At 32.5% G+C, this 21,251-nt stretch overlaps 1 protein-coding gene across 3 annotated transcripts in view; it reads left to right on the forward strand.

Moving 5' to 3' along the window:
• Positions 1 to 21,251, forward strand: part of LOC124365880 (TP53-binding protein 1-like) — an 81,547-nt gene that overhangs the window by 58,603 nt on the left and 1,693 nt on the right. For all 3 annotated transcript variants that reach the window (XM_046821982.1, XM_046821981.1, XM_046821983.1), the window contains 4 exons: positions 400 to 516; positions 3,265 to 3,368; positions 15,575 to 15,706; positions 19,279 to 19,498. In XM_046821982.1, coding sequence (XP_046677938.1) covers positions 400 to 516; positions 3,265 to 3,368; positions 15,575 to 15,706; positions 19,279 to 19,498 — 573 coding nt within the window. The remainder of the gene's footprint in view (positions 1 to 399; positions 517 to 3,264; positions 3,369 to 15,574; positions 15,707 to 19,278; positions 19,499 to 21,251) is intronic.

Raw genomic sequence — 21,251 nt, forward strand, 5'->3', positions numbered from 1 at the left:
GTCCAACAGTTACGGAAGCTGCACTAAGATCTCGTTGAGAGGGAACAACAAACACAGGTACTAATAGTACCATGAGAGAGGGAAAAAACAATTAATATGGCGAATTTCGTATGCAATTGTAAATTGCATACAATGCGTTTTGGCTGGTGAGGAAGTAGAAAAACTGCAATATGTACAGGGTGGAAACAAGTTGGCCAATTCAATGGTACCAACTGCACAGTAAATAATGCCATTCTCTCGTTGTCTTACTTATATACATAAAACTGAGATTTAGCTACTTGAACAGTAAACAGCTTTTTATATTAAATTATAACTTAAATACTAAACAAATAGATATGACAACATTAAATTATTCTGAGTTAAGAGTGTGTCGATACATCAGTTGCTGTTGTGTTGCAGAGGAACCGGGACACCTTGTCGAGGCTATGGGGCCGATACCAGAACCAGGCAGTGAGCTGTTCAAGGACTGTGTGTTTCTGGTGACATATACCAACCAAGTGGAAATCAGGGCTGTAGGTCAGGCAACTGTTGCTTTCTTAATTTAGATCTGATCGATATTCTTACACAAGTTAATTTTATATCATAGTTAACCCAAACAACATAAGTGCTGTAGTGTTAGTTTTTCAGAAACCTTTTCCTCTTGTAACTCAAGCTACTAATATTTACTATTCTTACTACCACTATCCAGCCATTTTACAAAGCTTTTGTTTTGTTATTATTAACATGGTTAATAATAACAAATGTTACCAATTTATATTATTGCTCAAACACAATACCTTACATTTAAAATATACTATTACATATAGTTTATGTAGTAGCACATATATTCAATCAACAAAATATGGTGCATACAACAACAATCATGATGAATTTACTCTATGATTCATGTAATGTTAGACTCTTCTTTTTTTTTAAATTTTATCATGTTTACCTTGTTACAAACTGTGGCTTGGGTGTCCTCCATGTTCTAACACGGATACCTCAAAAGTGCCAAACCAACCGAAGATAATATGAGTACACACTGGATACTCAAATCTCTAAAGTTTATTGACTAGTCTCACCTATCCAGAACATTTGTTGGAGAGAAATTTCCTGGAACTAGAAAAAAGATTACTAACAAAACTGATAACTGCCACAGGAAGACATTTATTTTACCTACGCAATACTGCTTGCTAAACTTATCTCTCAGGGTACTGGTAATTCCCCTGTGTATGTTTACTCATCACTTTAATGACCTCTTGACTTAATTATGGATTAAAAATTTACAATTTAGAAAATAAAAATTAAATTGGTGACAGATTTTAATTTTTAGTTTCCTAACAAAAATTGAATGTAATTTGGTTAATTTGAGTGTAATTTAGTCTCGGGCAGTGAAAACTCCTCGCCGATCAGTATCTAATTAACATAAGGGGCTAATGTAATGTAACTCCTAAGAGAGATGCAGTTGAAGAGACCATATTTTAAACATTCCAAAGGCTAGCTGGTGGTAATGTTTTAAAAACTGAGTGAGCAGAAATTTCATGGCCATAGTCCTAGATCAGCTGTTTCCATCCAGCAGCAAGACAGTCGCACACCAAACACTTAAAAAATACCTCTGCTTACCGCATTTCTACTCATATTGAGTGATACAAAATTTCATTTTCCACGCTACGGTACCGTTGATTGGCTGGATCAATGGTAGCTTTTTGTACAACTATTAACCCTGGAACAGTTAAATTGTTTTTCCATAACTAGCCGGCTTTGGGTAATTTGCATACAATTTTTGTAAAATTCCAGTTGTGATAAAATACAAAATGGTGGTTGTAGCTAGGCCTTATAGTTGTGTGAATAAATTGAAAATTCCAAGTTAGCCAAAATATCACAAATTTAGTCTAGTTTCTGAAAATGAATTGTTGTATAATGTACTTTATTTCACAAACAAATTGTTTTTAGTGAATAAATTGGACATTGGATGAAAATACGTTATTCACAATTATGAAAACAAATTTTCTAAATGTATAAGACAGTTATATTTAGTACTGTATAATCCATTTTATACTAAAATTAGCTAAACATGTCTTTGAAGAGCATATAATGAATTGATGATTATCTTGCATTTATATAGTGTTGGCTAAGGGTTACTGTGCAGATGATGAAGTTCTCTGGTGGTAAAGACCCTTGGCAGGATTTGAGGGATGATGAGATAGAAGTTAAAAAATAATAAATTTGTTATATACATAATGAAGTATACTGTTCTGAAGTCTTAAATAACAGTTTTTCAATTTTGTTTGGTGGAATTTTTGAAATAATTTAGGTGTACAAAAGTTGAAACATCTAAAGATTTGTAGTTTGTCAGACTTGTCTTATTAATTTTGAGACATTGCTAAAGTTTAGAAGCCTATAAAAGTTTTAAGATATGTATTTTACTTATTTATAACCATAAAATATAATTATAAATATGTAAATGCCTAATAAACCTAATATTGGGTCTTCACTAGCAACAGACTAGACAAGACAAGCCTGCAACTAACCTTCAAATAATAATACAAATACTATTTATAACACCTCATCATTATTTATCACAACACTTTCTTCAACATTCATTGAAACGATTTCAATTAATAATAAGCACTAACCATATTGCCTTAGGAAGTTAAAATAACAACACCGCTATCACAGTACTTGAGCGAGTGAACATGGCGAAGCACTACTGAGGGAATTCTCATTGTCATTTTTATAACATAAATCTGTGATGTCACAATTTACATAGAGAAATGAAAAAGGCATTATAATGTTCAACATTTCTTTCCGTTTACAATGGTATATAAATCATGTTGGTGATCACCCGAATACATGCTATAATAAGTGATGAGAGCAAGCATTGCATTGCAAATAAACGGAGTCTCTCCATTGATGCCAGTTTAAGTTTTAATGTTACAATATATCCAACCTGTTGAGCAATATTAGTGAGAATGTAATACAAGTAATGTAATATACAGTGCAATACTTTTTTTAATAAGATAAGCCAATTGGACCATTATACATGATTTTACCATGTACTCAAACTTCTCGTTTACCTAAATGTGTCAGTATCTATTGCAAACCTATTGCTAGCCCTAAAACTTCCTGAACAATCGTTTCATTATGAGGTTCTATTTTTTTGTTTTATTGGAGGTTTGTGATATCAAAAGTGTAGAGATTTTGTGATCATTAACTGTGTTTATTTATTGTAACTGATTTTTTTAAAATTGTTAGATGTAACAATGTCATTTTGATGTGCGACAGAGAGTTCCTACAGTGGTGACGAGAGTGGTTTGCCTGTCTGGAAGGAACGGTTGAGAACACAGATCAAGAACGGAGGAGGAAAGGTGTATACTTCACTCAACCAGGCAAGTTTATCCTGCAATAGCGTTTCAAAATGAGTCATTATTATAAACAGGGTTTTAGGGAGCCAAAGAAAGAAAGAAAAGCAAGAACTGAAGTATTACTTGGAATTATTTAAATTTGTATATACTTTGTAACAACATGTTACATATACTCTATAAGTTACTCTATCAAACTTCACCATTTGATTTTTCATGTCAAAATAAGTAAAAACATTCTGTATAATTACAGATTTATGCATTCTAACTAACACCAGTTGCCCTAGTAGCCTGTTGTAGTAGTAATGTACTAAATCAGCTGTTTGTATTAACCCTTTAAGCGTCATGAAAAACTGGACCTGATCTTTGATTAAGTTACAATTTTTTTTTTTATTTCCAATGTGTAAAGTTAAATTTATTTTTGTTTCTGTATGTCAAAATAGAGTTATTTAACGGTAAATAAAATTTGTTTAGCCCTTTTTTGGATTTCCTAGGCTAATTTTTAACTTTTGAGAATATTGTAGAATAGCAGTATAGTTGTCACTAATTTTGTTATAATTTATTCAGTAAGTTGGGGAATGAAACACAGTTTTACAGATAAACATATACTATATTACAAACTAATAAAATTAGAAAAATACAAAAGTAGACAAAGAGTGTTTATTTGGTGGCGGGCTGTCACAACTGGCATTCCGCGCGGCTCCCGCAAGCCACTGTTATCGCGTGGACTTTGAAACTTCTTATCGCTCGGCAACCTGTAGGACGGCCTTGCAGGGCTTGAATTGTGTTTCTTGCTTTCTGAGAACATCCTTATGACCATAGTAAAATATTAAAAAGTTTGGGGTTGACCAAGTAATTGCTCAGAATGACCAAATCTTCAAATTCTGAAAAGTCTGGATTCGCCATTCACACGAATAATTGTAAAAAAAATAAATAAACACTGGACACTGCTGTATATAATATTAATAATTTACTTTAAAAAGAATAGGACACAACAGAAAATTAGCGATAACCGAAATACATGTGCGTGTACCGGTACCGCTTCTCACTAACTAACTGACTAGATGCCTTGACGGGAGCCCCCGTCAATGACTTTGTGAAAGGCGCGGGGCCACGCCCGCTAGACAGTGTTTGGCCAATTAGAAGCCACTGCCACTCCCATTGTAATAGAATTCGAGGCAGGGCAACCCGTCTGTATATTGCATGACTACTAGAACTATCTAGCAGCAAAATATTCAACTAACATAGCAGTAAGAAAATAAAGAATGCAAAAACGCGGATCCACAGCAATAACGTTTTGAGCTTGTAGTGGCCCTCCGCGGATCCGTGTCAATAACGCTGGAAAGGTTAATTTAGTTAGTTATATAAACAAACAAAAATTGTAAACACCATTGCTGTCATTATAGAAAGGAGTGTTCTTTGGTTGAATCAAATACTGACTTTTGACCTCCTAAGTTGTTATGACAAGTTCCTCTATTTAAGACGTTAAATCTCTTTTTCAAAATTTTGGGTTGTATTATGTATATTAAATTTTAAGAGATAGTAATTCAAATAATTTAACTTATTTGTTTTTTCTTTTGTATGTATAGAAAATGTCAACAAGTGTAGAATACAACAATTTTACACACATATTTCATTTGTATGTGGGAAAAGGGAATCTACAAAACAGCAAAAACTGTAGATATATCAGTGTCCTCTGTACAACCATTAAACTATATGGAAGAGTTCTAAAGCAAAACCTTTGAGGATCAAACAGTAGAGTCAGAGGAAAAAATGGATTCTGCTCAGGTACATGATGTATACATCGAATTTTCCATTGAAACATCTAACAGAAAAAAGATTTAAAAGAGGCCAAACCATATATCTGACTTCCATTTGTAAAACACTTATAAGATTGTTTCATTAAGTAATTTATGGACGTGCGTGATAGAAGATGTCTGTGAACAACTTACAACTGCAGTTAGGAAACTCTATAATAACTGCAGTAGTTGTATTAAAATTGGTAATGATCTCAGTGAAGGATTGCAAATCACCTAAGGCTTAGACAAGGGTGATCTTTAATACCTATCTTATTCTAAATTTATCTAAAAGTGGTATTAAGATCTTTGAAGCAAAAATGTCATAGCATGGGAATTCCTGTATGTGACATAGCTACTATTTACGGACAACCAGAGACGATTCCAGCTACATGTTTAGGAAGCTGGAAGAAGAGTATAATAGATGGCCTTAAACAATAAACCATAAGAAACATAATATATGGAATTAATAGAAAACGATAAAGAAGGTCTTGCTTGATGTAGAACAATACAAGCAAAAGAATGGTGCAAACTTTAAATACCTTGGTGTGACACTTTCAAACACCGGAAAATGAAGTAAATGAAGTAAATGATTTTATTCCTTTTCATAAATACATATTACATACAAAATTTAAATCAGGAATCATATACTACCACAATAACAAGTTGCGTGGCAGCATTACTTATTTAAACGTACAGTTCTTTACAGGGAAACAAAAATGAGTCCAGTCCAACATAAAAACAAAAATAGCTCAGTGACGTCTGCACTTATTGTAAAATCTAACATACTAATACTATCTACCCAAAAAAAACGAAACTTAACTTAAACCACAAATCTTAATAAAATATAGTTAAATATTATTCCAGTACGAAACTTAAAAAACTAAGATTTTCTTTTTCAAAGAGCCAGCTTTTTACAGCTTTACAAAATTTATTTAAATTATTATTTTCTTTTACATTTATTGGTAATTGATTAAAAAAATTTGGGAGCAACATAGGCAAAGGACAACCTGAAAATTGATTTATTTACTTTGGGTAATCTAAAGTTTAGTTGGTAATTACTTCTAGTGTTGAAAGCAGTGTTAAAATTACCTCTGTTCCCACTTCTTACGTAAAAAATTTTCAAAACTTTGAATACATAAAGATGTTGCACAGGCAATATTTTTAAGAAATTAAAAAGGGGGAAAGAACTCTCTCTTTTATTTTTATTCAATATTATTCTTAATAAAAAATGTTGTGTTGTTCTAATTTTTTTAATCAAGTAATTAAAAGATCCTCCCCAACACGTTATGCCATACTGAATTTTCGAATCAATTAAAGCAAAATAAATGGTTCTCATTAGGGTGACATCACAAAAATTTTTCAAAAAATAGAATGTTCTAACAGTAGATCTAAGCTTACTATGCAGGGTATTTATGACTGGAAAATGCTTCAACCCATGATATAAAAAACCTAATTAGACATGGATTACAAATAATACATCTAAATTAAGTCCTCTGGAATAGTAAAATCACAAAAAATTTGACAACAATTTAAAAAAGTATTTTTGAGAGTGTGGAGCTGAAACATGAAAACTGACCAAAAGTAACAAACAGAAGTTGCTGTCCCTCGGACAGTTGACGGAGGAGCTGTGGAATCTCAAGAATGAGACACATTAGAAATTGCAGAATCATGGATATTATGTAAGAAGAAGGTAACATCTTGGACATAGTAGAGAGGAAGCAAATGATTTGGTATGGTCATTTATTAAGGATGGACACAGTTAGGGAGCCAATACAAATTTTCCAATTGCCTCCATCATCGGAAAAAAAAAAAACGTTGCATACCCCCAATAAAATAGAAACAAGAAATTGAAGAAGTCATGAGCGTCATGGATTTAGAAAGCAGTGATTGGCAAGACTGCTAAGGCTGGAAAGTTAGAAGTCAGAAAACACGAAGACCATAATATACTCACAAAATACTTAACTTATATACATTATATTTTTATACAATATATATGTTTGTATAGAAACTAAGAATACTTTCTTAACTCTAAGTGAGAGACATATTACTTTTCAGAATGTTAGGCTGGTATGTAATTTGACTTGATGTGACAGTTGTGTTTCAAGTATTAAACATTGAGTACAGATGGAGTAACAAAACTAGTAAGGTCTTTTATAAAATTTACATAGAGTGTCAGCTTACATTTTAAATGTGTCAGATCTCTATAGACACAAAACTAGTAGTCTTTTATAAAATTTACATATGTGTGTCATCTACATTTTTTAAATTTGTCAGATTCTCTATACCACAACAAAACTATAAAGTCTTTATATAAAATTTTACATAGTGTGTCACCTAATTTTTTAAATGTGTCAGATTCTCTATACACACATAAAATAGTTAATCTTTTAATATAAAACGTACATAGTGTTTCAGCTACATTATTAAATGTTTCAGATTCCTCTATACACACACAACTAGTAGTCTTTTATATAAATATACATAGTGTGTCAGCTACATTTTAAATGTGGTTCAGTATTCTCTAAATAAAAAATAAAAAAGAAGCAAAACACACACAACTAGTAGTCTTTTATATAAATTTACATAGTGTGGTCAGCCTACATTAAAATGTGTCAAATCTCTATCCACACAAAACTATTAGTCTTTTATATAAATTACAGAGTGTGTCATCTACATTTTAAAATGTGTCAGGATTCCTATACACACAAAACCAAGTAATCTTTTTAGATAACCTATACATATGTGGTCACTACATTTTAAATTTCAGATTCTCTATTACTACACAAAACTAGTAGTCTTTTTTTATATAATTTACATAGTGTTTCAGCTACATTTTTAAATGTGTCCAGATTCTTCTAATACACACACAACTAGTAATGGTCTTTTATATAAATTTGCGATATTTTGAACATCTACATTTTAAATTTGTCAGATTCTCTCATACACAACAAAACTATAGTCTTTTATATAAATTTACATAGTGTGTCCAGCTACATTTTAAATGTGTCAGATTCTCTAAACACACACCCTAGTAGTCTTTTATATAAAATATACAAAGTGGTGACAGCTACATTTAAATGTGTCAGATTCTCTATAACACACAAAACTAGTAGTCTTTTATAATAAATTACAATAGTTTGTCACTACCATTTTAAATGTGACAGATTCTCTATACACACCACAACTAGTAGTCTTTCTATATAAATTTCCATAGTGTGTCAGCTACATTTTTAAATGTTGTCCAGATTCTCTATACACAAAACACAGCACAAACGTAGTAGTCCTTTTACATAAATTTACATATAGTGTCAGCTACGATTTTAAATGTGTCAGATCTCTATACACACAAACAAGTAGTCTTTATAATAAATTTACATAGTGATTTAAATCAGCTACATTGTTAAATGTGTCAGATTCTCTATACACACTATACTAGTATTCTTTAAATATAAATTTTACAATAGGTGTGTCAGCTAACATTTTAAGATGTGTCAGATTCTCTATAACACAGACAAAAACTAGTAGTTCATTTATACCAAATTTACATAGTGTGGTCAGCTACATTTTAAATGTGTCAGATTCTCTATACACACAAAACTAGTAGTCTTTTTTAATACAGTATTTAAATTACATAGTTGTCAGCTACATTTTAAATGTGTCAGATTCTCTATACACACAAAAACTAGTAGTCTTTTATACAAATTTACATAGTGTGGCAGCTAAATTTTAAATGTGTCCAGATTCTCTATACAACAAAACGACAGGACAAAACGGTAGTATCTTTTAAATAAATTTACATAGGGGTTTGGGGTCAGCTAAATTTTAAGGCTGTGTCAGAGTGGTCTGGCGTGAGAACAGCTAGCAAAGACTAGGTAATGTCTTGTTATATAGCGATGTAGGGACAGTTGTGGTGGAGGTCATCTAGTAGGATCATTTAATTGGTGGATCCAGGGAATCTCTATACGACACACAAAACCTGTAGTCTTGTCATTGCTTGATACCAATTTACCATATAGATTGTGTTGTGTGTGTCCAGCAGACAGCTAACATTATAAAAAGTGTCAGAATTCTCAAATACAAACAACCACGTTGTAAACGAAAACACTAGTAGTATTTCTCTAGCCGTTTTAATATTACAAATCAACGTCTGCAACTAGCTACGTCGACTCATGCTTACATATATTAAAAGATGGAGTCAGTCTCATTCTGCTAATAGCACACACAAGGCTACGTGACTAGACATCCTAATATTTATATAAATTACATAGTGTGTCAGCTACATTATAAATGTGTCAGATTCTCTAGTACACACCATCATAAGGGGCTGGGGAGCTCGTCGACCAACTAGTAGTCTTTTATATAAATTTACCATAGTGTGTCATCTACAATTATAAATGTGTCAGATTCTCTAAACACACAAAACTATTAGTCTTTATTATAAATTTACAAAGTGTGTCAGCTAAATTTTAAATGTGTCAGATTCTCCTATACACACAAAACTAGTAGTCTTTTATATAAAAATTGTACATGTGTGTCAGCATACATTGTTAAATGTGTCAGATTCTCTATACAACACAAAACTAGTAGTCCCCCTTTTATAAAATTATTACATAATATGTGTCACTACATTTTTAAAGAAAAAAAAATGTGTCAGATTCTCTATACACACAAAACTAAGTAGTCTTTATATAAATTTACATACTGTGTCAGCTACATTTTTTAAAATGTGGTCCAGATTCTCTATACACCCGACAAACTAGTAGTCATTATGTAATATAAATTTACATATGTGTGTGGTCAGGAAGCAAGGGGGCATCTACATTTTATACTGGGTGTGCGGAGAGATTTCTCTATGGGGCTCTATACAGACACAGGGAAGAGGCTAGGTAGACCTTGCTTTTATATAGGAAAGTTAGTGTATGTGGGTATACGGGGATGGGGGGGAGGGTGTGTAGGGGTCGAAGCTGCTGCATTATTTAAATGATGGGGTGGTGCGAAGAGAGTCGATCTATATTTTGGTACGGTTTACTTACGACGGTCAGTACAGAAACTAGTAGTTCTTTATCTAATACTTGGAATGATATTCTTCTTATATATTTAAAGATTTACAATAGTGTCACTGATCTAGATGTGTGGTGTCAGTGCTATCCATTATTATATACTGACACATTACACAGCTCTAGAGTACAGGTGGATTCTGGCGTATCCACGACAAAGCGGGAAGGGTCAGGGTGGGGAGGGGGCCCTGGGTGTGGGTGGTATACAAATAGGTTCGAGATAGATGGTGGGTGGGAGCGAGTGGGGGCTGGGGGAGTCTATTTTTAGTTGGATTAGAGGAATGATGTTAGTCGGCGGAGGGGATTCTGCGGTAGGTAACAGCACAGGCTGTGTTATGGGTGCATTGAGAATGGTCTGTTGTCATAGCAGGTGATGGGGGGGCCTGGGTTTATACAGAACACGGGGAAGATTGGGTAGGGGGTGGGGTTGTATTATTATAGCGATTCAGTGGTTGATGTGAGTATAGTTTGCGTATGGTGCTTATTCACTCTATTTTGTAGTAGTGGGGAGGGTGTGGGCACTTTCATGTTATCTGATTTCTATACAATGGGGTCAGGGAGTGGTGTACGGGCTTTGTGGGTTGGAGTATAGTCGTGTTCACTGAGGTTGGAGAGACAGCAGGACGTGCAGGGGGGTGGTCGTTTTTGTAAGGTTATATATTGGAAACTTTTCAATGGTGAGGGTTTCATCTCACAGAATGTTGTATGATCAAGTTTTCTTATCATTTAAATGAAAACCACGCGCTGACTAGTCTTCGAATTGTCATCTACGATGCTTATTACTCATCAGACAACATTTAAACAAATGTAGCTGAACACACTAAGTACAATGTTCTTTTATAATCGTCATTTAAGTACATACTGTAGTGTATTATGTATGTCCTATAAGAGGCTCAATACCATGACTACTCATCATATGAACAATGTACTAGATCTCACTCATATCGTATACATTCAGTCTACTAACAACTCTCTGCTAGTCTAGAGTTTTCTTTCATGATATATTCTACCATAGTCTCGTAGTATACTACTAACTGTATTTTATAAATTAGCTGATGATTCCAGCATTCACTTGCTCATACACTTCTAAGCAGCGAGTGATGAGTAGTCTATTATATAAATTTACATAGTGGGTCAGCTACATGTAAATGTGTCCAATTCTCTATACACACAAAACTAGTAGTCTTTTATAACAAATTTACATATTGTGTCAGCTACAATTTAAATGTGGTCAGATTCTCTAAACACCACAAAACTATTAGTCTTTTTATACAAAATTTTACATAGTGTGTCCGCTACATTTTAAATGTGTCAGATTCTCCTATACACACAAAACTTATAGCTTTTATATAAATTTACATAGTGTGTCAGCTAAATTTTAAATGTTCCATATTCCTCTATACACCAAAACTAGTAGTCCTTTTATATAAATTTACATAAGTGGTCCAGCTAAATTTTAAATGTGTCAGATTCTCTATACACACAAAACTAGTAGTCTTTTATACAAATTTACATAGTGTGTCAGCTACGATTTTAAATGTTGTCAGATTCTCTATTACACACAAAACTATAAGTCCTTTTTATATAAAATTACATAGTGGTCAGCTACATTTTAAATGTGTCAGATTCTCTATAAGCACCCCCCAACCCCCCCACAACTAGTAGTCTTTTATATAAATTTACATATGTGTCAGCTACAATTTTAAGATGTGTCAGATCTCGCTATACACACACAACTAGTAGTTCTTTTATATAAATTTACATAGTGTGTAAAAGCTACATTTTAAATGTTCAGATTCTCTAACACACAAAACTAGTATCCTTTTTATATAAATTTTCATAGTGTGTCAGCAACATTTAAATGTGTCACATTCTCTATACACACAAAACTAGTAGTCTTATATAAATTTACATATTGTGTCAGCTACTTTTTAAATGTGCGATATTCTCAATACACACAAAACTATTATTCTTTTATATAAATTTACATAGTGTGTCAGCTACATTTTTAAAATGTGTCAGATTTCTCTATACACACAAAACTAGTATTCTTATTATATAAATTTACATAGTGTGTCGCTACATTTTAAATGTGGTCAGATTCTCTATACACACAAAACTAGTATCCTTTTAACAAATTTACATAGTGTGTCAGCTACATTGTTAAATGTGTCAGATTCTCTATAACACAAAAAATATAGTCTTTTATATAAATTTACATATTGTGTCAGCTACATTTTAAAAGTGTCAGATTCTCTATACACACAAAACTAGTAGTCTTTTAAATAAATTTACATAGTGTGTCAGCTACATTTTAAATGTGTCAGATTCTCTATACACACAAAACTAGTAGTCTTTTATATAAATTTACATAGTGTGTCAGCTACATTTTAAATGTGTCAGATTCTCTATACACACAAAACTAGTAGTCTTTTATATAAATTTACATAGTGTGTCAGCTACATTTTAAATGTGTCAGATTCTCTATACACACAAAACTAGTAGTCTTTTATATAAATTTACATAGTGTGTCAGCTACATTTTAAATGTGTCAGATTCTCTATACACACAAAACTAGTAGTCTTTTATATAAATTTACATAGTGTGTCAGCTACATTTTAAATGTGTCAGATTCTCTATACACACAAAACTAGTAGTCTTTTATATAAATTTACATAGTGTGTCAGCTACATTTTAAATGTGTCAGATTCTCTATACACACAAAACTAGTAGTCTTTTATATAAATTTACATAGTGTGTCAGCTACATTTTAAATGTGTCAGATTCTCTATACACACAAAACTAGTAGTCTTTTATATAAATTTACATAGTGTGTCAGCTACATTTTAAATGTGTCAGATTCTCTATACACACAAAACTAGTAGTCTTTTATATAAATTTACATAGTGTGTCAGCTACATTTTAAATGTGTCAGATTCTCTATACACACAAAACTAGTAGTCTTTTATAAAATTTACATAGTGTGTCAGCTACATTTTAAATGTGTCAGATTCTCTATACACACAAAACTAGTAGTCTTTTATACAAATTTACATAGTGTGTCAGGTACATTTTAAATGTGTCAGATTCTCTATACACACACAACTAGTAGTCTTTTATACAAATTTACATAGTGTGTCAGCTACATTTTAAATGTGTCAGATTCTCTATACACACAAAACTAGTAGTCTTTTATATAAATTTACATAGTGTGTCAGGTACATTTTAAATGTGTCAGATTCTCTATACACACACAACTAGTAGTCTTTTATATAAATTTACATAGTGTGTCAGCTACATTTTAAATGTGTCAGATTCTCTATACATAAAAGTGTCAGATTCTCTATACACACAAAACTAGTAGTCTTTTATATAAATTTACATAGTGTGTCAGCTACATTTTAAATGTGTCAGATTCTCTATACACACAAAACTAGTAGTCTTTTATATAAATTTACATAGTGTGTCAGCTACATTTTAAATGTGTCAGATTCTCTATACACACAAAACTAGTAGTCTTTTATATAAATTTACATAGTGTGTCAGCTACATTTTAAATGTGTCAGATTCTCTATACACACAAAACTAGTAGTCTTTTATATAAATTTACATAGTGTGTCAGCTACATTTTAAATGTGTCAGATTCTCTATACACACAAAACTAGTAGTCTTTTATATAAATTTACATAGTGTGTCAGCTACATTTTAAATGTGTCAGATTCTCTATACACACAAAACTAGTAGTCTTTTATATAAATTTACATAGTGTGTCAGCTACATTTTAAATGTGTCAGATTCTCTATACACACAAAACTAGTAGTCTTTTATATAAATTTACATAGTGTGTCAGCTACATTTTAAATGTGTCAGATTCTCTATACACACAAAACTAGTAGTCTTTTATATAAATTTACATAGTGTGTCAGCTACATTTTAAATGTGTCAGATTCTCTATACACACAAAACTAGTAGTCTTTTATATAAATTTACATAGTGTGTCAGCTACATTTTAAATGTGTCAGATTCTCTATACACACAAAACTAGTAGTCTTTTATATAAATTTACATAGTGTGTCAGCTACATTTTAAATGTGTCAGATTCTCTATACACACAAAACTAGTAGTCTTTTATATAAATTTACATAGTGTGTCAGCTACATTTTAAATGTGTCAGATTCTCTATACACACAAAAACATTGTTGTAAAAGAGGTGAAAGAGGCAGATGCGAAGTATTTGTATGAAACTCGCTTGTGCAATAGTTATTTTGGGTGGATTCTCACGAATTAGTTTCTCTATATTAATACATTTCAAATTGAAATGTAATTTCACTAATAACAATTTTTCTGAAACCATTTTGTTAACAATATGAAAAGGTTGGATCCCTTACTCAGAATTCTAGAGCAGAACACCCTTGTTTGATGATATCAGATTCTAACTTAACCCGTTTGATCCCGGCCATTTTCTGCAAAACATCTTCTAAAATCCAGTGATGTAATGAAAAATGTACAAAAAATTCCAGTACTATTTTGGCTGATTTTCAAATCTTTATACAAAATTATTTTTAAAATTGTTTTACAGTCAATTTTCAATATTTAAATTTCTTTTTATTCAGAATTAAATCTATTAAATTATACAATAGTAACTGTGATACATGTTTATTCTTGAAATAGTCGCTTGTTATGCTAAAAATTAAATATATAAACTACTTTTTAAACTTTTTAGACTTTCTATTTATGTAAGGTACATATAAAAAGAATACTAAGCCCTTAAATCATTACTGCAAATGTGTGGTTAAAAATGAGAGACCACTCTAATTCATAATTAGTAAATGAATAAAATATGGGATTAAGCCAAAATTTATACTTTTTTAAAAACTCAAAATTGATTTAGTATTACTAGTTAAAGTAAAACTAAATAGAAGTAAATTTAAGTACAAACACTGAAATGAAAGAAATATAAAACATATATTATATATATTATATAGTACTAAAAATAAGTAAGAAATAAACCCGTACAACAATGCAATGCTAACTCAATATTAAATTGCGTAGTTAATTTTAATGTACAGTATGAGTATAGTAATTTGCAGTGCTACCAATTACAGTATATGTTATATAGCATTTGTAAAATATTCTATAAAGTGTAGTCCACAATTTCTTTTTTAGAAAGATCGATTCTTGTGATCATTTTAATATAGTGCAAAGTGTAAATTCCATTACATTTTTTGTTTTAAAGCAATTCATTTATAAATGTCTGTAAATACGTATTTCTAGACCAAAGTGGTTAATGATTGAAAGTCCAGATTAAGTGGAATTAAGCTTTGCAATGCGTACAGAATATTAAATCAAAGTTTTACATGGAAATTTCTTCTTACAGGTGTCAAAAGATGAGTTGGAGAGGACATACCTGGTGACAGACAAGCCGAGCAATACACCCTTGTACCTGCAGTGTCTAGTCAATAATATTCCCATATACTCGATAGCAGTCATCAAACAGTGTTGTACGCAGGTAAATTGACACAGTGAATAACAGTAGTACGAGGGTCTTCCAGAAAGTAAAGAACGATTGCGCATCACGGGCGGCGCAGTTCCCCCACCACCGCGGTAGATAGCTTGTTCGTTAGCCACACCTTCTGCCTCAGTGTGAGCTGAGTAGCGGTACCGTGAGGTCACGTTTGCGTCTCCTGTGAAAGTTTAAAATGGCGGCGTTAATTGAAAATCCCGCCAAGTGTGAACTGCGTAGTGTGATACGGTTTCTGAATGCACAGAATGTTCGACCTATTGAAATTTATAGGCAAATTAAGGCAGTTTACGGTGACAATGCGATGAACGAGTCATCAGTGAGAAAATGGTGCATTCAATTTAAGGAAGGTCGAACTAATGTGCACGACGAGGAACGAAGTGGAAGGCCGTCACTCGTTACTGACGAGTTGGCAGCGAAAGTTGATGGAAAAAATTCAACAAAACCGTCGTTTCACTTTGAGTGGTCTAGTGGAATTTTTTTCCACAAATTTCAAGGTCGCTTTTGCACGAAATAGTGACTGAACGTCTTGGTTATCAGAAAATGTGTGCTCGTTGGGTGCCTAAGATTCTTACTGATGTCCACAAGACTAAACGGATGGGAGCAGCTCTTGAGTTTTTGACTCAGTATGACGAAGAAGGTGATGCGTTTCTTGACCGCATCGTAACGGGTGACGAAACTTGGGTTTCCTATCGAACCCCGGAAACAAAGCTCCAGTCAATGGAATGGCATCACTCGAATTCACCAACAAAAAACAGGAAAGAAAAACCAAATTTGAACACCAGGAAATTGATGGCAACAGTTTTTTGGGACCGAAAAGGCCTAATCCATGTAGAGTTCATGCCGAGAGGCGAAACAATCAACTCAGAGGCCTACATCGAGACCTTGCATCGGCTTCGCCGCGCTATTCAGAACAAACGACGCGGAATGCTGTCGTCGAAAGTGGTGCTGATCCACGACAATGCTCGGCCTCATTGCAGTGCACGAACCAAAGCAGAACTCAATTCTTTCAAATGGCAAATCTTCGGACACCCTCCGTATAGTCCAGATCTGGCTCCGAGTGACTATCACTTGTTTCCAAAGTTGAAAGTGTTTTTAGGCGGAAAAAAAACTTTTTGGGTGACGAAGACCTCAAAGAAGGAGTAAAAACGTGGCTTCATTCCTTGGCGGCAGAACAGTATAACGTCGGTATAGAAAAACTGGTGCCACGCTACAACAAGTGCCTTGACAGTTCCGGCGATTTTGTAGAAAAATAGAGTAAGTTTATAAGTATTTATAAATAAATTTTTCATGCTCTTATCTTTTGTTTTTATTGACTTATAACAAAACGTTCTTTACTTTCTGGAAGACCCTCGTAAAAGTCTGAATAAAGGGATCTTACAACTAGGGAATGCTCTCAGTCTTTCTGGCAAAGTTTTTAATGATGGTACAGAACGTCGTAGAAACAATTCTAGGATCTACATGGCATTCAAAATATTCTAATGACAGCCAATTTGTTGTAAGAGTCCAAATTTCATTTTAATCATATCTGTGGTTTTATGTCTTGAGGATTTTTAAGAATCTCTGAAGATAGAGAAATTGAGTTAAAAATCTATGCATATTTTTATATTTTTTCAGACTCTGTACTCCTTGTAAGGTCTTGTTCTTGAGGAATGAGAATGTATTTAAAAGAATCTTCTTAATGTAAAGACATTTTGAATGAGTATTTAATAATAAAAATATCAAATAGTTGTAGTGGAAAACAATAAACTAAAATACAGAAGAACTAAATGTGTGGCATTATGTGGAAAATATGTGTGCTGTCACAACAATCCATTCCATCCAACAGATGAGGTCCAAAACACTGTGCTCAGCTTACCTTCCCGTTGGCTTGCTAGGAGGTTTGTGATGATTTATTGGCCTATGTCATTTTCCCAGACTATTCTGTCATTTAGATTTTATGTTAGATTGATTATTAGTTGTTCTGTGTGGTCATGATTGCGTTTATGAAGTCAATGTTGTACCAGAAAATATTGCTTTTATTTATTTAATTGTATGATATGTGACATCTTTATGGTGAATATTAAATTATGAGCCGGCTTTGAGGAAACATCTTTGAGTTCTTAGTTTGAAGTTTGTTTTTGAAGACGGAAGGATTGTGAAGGAAACGGGATTTTTCTGGATAGATTCTGGATTTTTTTTTAACCTAGACTGTAGTTGTGTTTGCTTTGTTGTTCACCTGAAGAAGAGATATAATTGTAGATCTCGAAACGTATTGTTACTGATAATTTTGTATCACTGAACGATAGAAAATGTCCGTAAAAATCCTGTTTCCTTCACAATCTTGAGTTCTATAACGTAAGAAAAATGTTACACTTCAAAATTTTTTACGGCCTTTTATATGGACAAGAATATTTCTCATTTAAAATATATGATTATTATACTTCCAAAAACTTCTTATATTATGATTAATTTATAAAAATATTAATATAAGATAAAACTCTGTGTACAGTAATCTTTTTTAAATAACAATAATAATTTTTATTTAAATATGTTTTTAACCTGTTGATTAGTAGCGCCGCAGCATCTGCGGCGCAGTGTGCCAAGGTATAGGTTAGTAGCGACGCAACTGTTGCGATTTGAATAGTTTTACTGGTTAGTTTCATCGCAATACTTGCGACTTGTAAGGATATTGATTTCTAGACATCTAGCAGCTGTGGTAAGTACTACGGAACATCACTGGCCCAATTAGTTCTCAGAGTATCCGCTAGATCGTAGGAGCGTTCAGTTTTGTTTCGTTCTGTAACAAAGCCCTACAAGTGGCTTCGCGGGAACCAGTTGTTTACTTCTTGCCGTGACATTGAAACCCGTGTTAGAGGTTATGTTTTTGTTTTTCTCATGTGATTAGTCTGATTTATTACAAACCTAATTAGTTTTGTTGCCAATGGTTGGCCGTAGACATCTAAATGGCAATGAAATACGCGAGTTCTTTTTGGATTCATAGAAGATTTATAGAAATATTTGTACTTTTGTGAAATATATAAAAGAAACTTGAACACTAAATACTTCTTTCAGGGAGCATGGTTTTCTGACTTTACCCTGCCTCTATATCTTGGATGTAGCTCTGTATTGCCGATTCCGATGTGAGTTAGTGCGTGGCAGGGACGTCCATAGGTATGATACTAGAGGTGGGGACAGCTACAGGATGCAACATCATAGAACATTGGCATCTGAACAACTTCCTTCACAAGCTGGTGTCAGATTAATTAATAATCTCCCTGAGAGCATAAAAAATGTCAACAACCCAACCCTGTATAAAGCTTGATTAAAGGACCTTTTAGTGTCTGAAGTGTTTTACTCTGTAGATGAGTTCATGTTACGCCGCTGGGACCACTACATTTTCGTAACTTAGTACTGTATTTATTACTCGTATTCAAAATGTCAACCCCATTTTGACATGTAATACACATTCCTCAGAAGTGTTGCAGCATTGTGATCTGCAATTATAGTTGTATTACATTTTTGGTGTGGTGCTTTAGATATAACAGAGTTATCTGACATGAAAGTGACATGTTGTACAGAACATCTGTTGGAAGGATGTGATCTCGCAGCGAAGCACCAAGAAGCTCTCAGCAGGTTACTCACTGGCCAAGAAGTGCATGGTGAACCCTCGCAGTACACAGCCCTTGCGCGGCAAGACAATCCTCATAGCGTTATCTGGGGACCCATCTCTAACAGCGTTCTGGGAAAATCTGGCAACCAAAGTTGGCGGCGCGTGTGAGACGTACCGTGGCGGTTGTTGTAAGTACTACTGTATACCTTCCACTGTGTGTACGATAAGCGCTCAGGCTGTTCAGATTAATCCATTATGTGATTAAAGTATTACATACCTAGTAGTCCCTTTACAAGATTCATTATAGTTAGTACAATTACCACAAAGCTATTGTATTTTGCAAATGTGTGAATTATTTCAAACCTGTAAAACCCAATTTGTTTTCAAGTTTGTGAATCATTAGAAACCAAATTTTTTTAAATAAATCTACAACTGAACTTCAAAACATTTACGTACTAAAAAATTTTATTATTTTATAGAAATATTTGTACTTTTGTGAAATATTTAAGAGAAACTTGAACACTAAATATTTCTTAGTTTTAATATTAAGTAAAAGAAAAATAATTTTTTAAATTTAATACTACGTAAACAATTTTATAAATGTACTATACTAAGGCTTACTATAAAATAAAGTTTGTTAAATAATAATGCTTTTAATTAAATTTACAAAAGTAATATAACAAAATAATGTAGAAAGTGTAGAAAACAGAACATGTGACTAGTATTACACATGATATTTGTAAGATTGAGCGTGCAGTAGTATTAAATATAGTGGTATATAATGAACGAGTGCTCCTTATGTATGTTAATTACATCGACTTACAGTGAACTTTCGTGTCATAGCCTATGTACAGTGTACTGAAATTTTGAAAATATTAACGAAATATGCTCTTGATGGTTTATACCATCAAGAGCATATTTCGATTTAGAGTATATGTACTTGGGATTTATAGATGCACTTAGTTTTAAGGAGTAATAAATTAATCCTTGGTGTATATAATAGGCAGAATTGAAAAACGTTTTGATAAAATTGATTTTTCCTCCACCCGGGAATACTATTGTGTGTTGAGTATAAAGTTACTGATTCTTCAACGAATATCAATTCTTTCCCTTCAGTTCAGGTGGATTAGATGTTATTTCAATATTTTAATTTTTATATCTATTGTTCACAGAAATTAATTCTTATAATTCACTCCCTTTTTTTAAGTTCTTCTTTTAAATTCTGAACTTTGATTGCGAAAATGATTATTTTTGTTGATTTCATAGTGCGTGTTCAGAACAAACTGGGCACTTTTTCCTAACTTATGTGAGAAAAGTAATGCTCAATAGTGGTTGTTCCCACTTGATGCTGTGAACCCGATTGCTTGCTAATGTTGCCTGTTATTTAAGATTTGCTATGCAGTTTGTTTGTTTAGCAATACGTTGTACTGAACATTTTATTTGAAAAAAAGAAAAAAAATATTTGTGAAATCTCAGGCAATTTTTGTAAGTGTATAGATTTTTCAACTTTTTAGTTATTTTAGGAATTAATACTTTTCTGTTTTCTGAATTAATTAGTTTGTTATTATTATACATTAACTACTCTGGAGTTGGCTATGATCCGTTTTTAACAATTTAACTACAATTTTAAATGACACTTATCTAGTTTCACTTTTCTGATTGTTTTCTATTCTTTGTAAAAAGACAAGATAACCATATATAAGTTTGTTTTGTAAACTGCAATATGGAACCCTTCTAAATAAATATTTTGTCAATGTAAACAATATATACAGAAGTGTTAGTGCTTATTCTTCTAAAACAAGATGATGTTTGCTGCCATGTAAATAAAACTTATTACAAAAATTCATAAAAGTACACTTTGTTTTATTTTTCTTCATTTAAATTTTTCTTCATTAATTTTCTTCATTCCTATATGGAGTTTTATGCAAAGTAAAACAAAAT

Source organism: Homalodisca vitripennis, chromosome 7, assembly GCF_021130785.1.
Source record: "Homalodisca vitripennis isolate AUS2020 chromosome 7, UT_GWSS_2.1, whole genome shotgun sequence".
Classification (NCBI taxonomy): Eukaryota; Metazoa; Arthropoda; class Insecta; order Hemiptera; family Cicadellidae; genus Homalodisca; species Homalodisca vitripennis.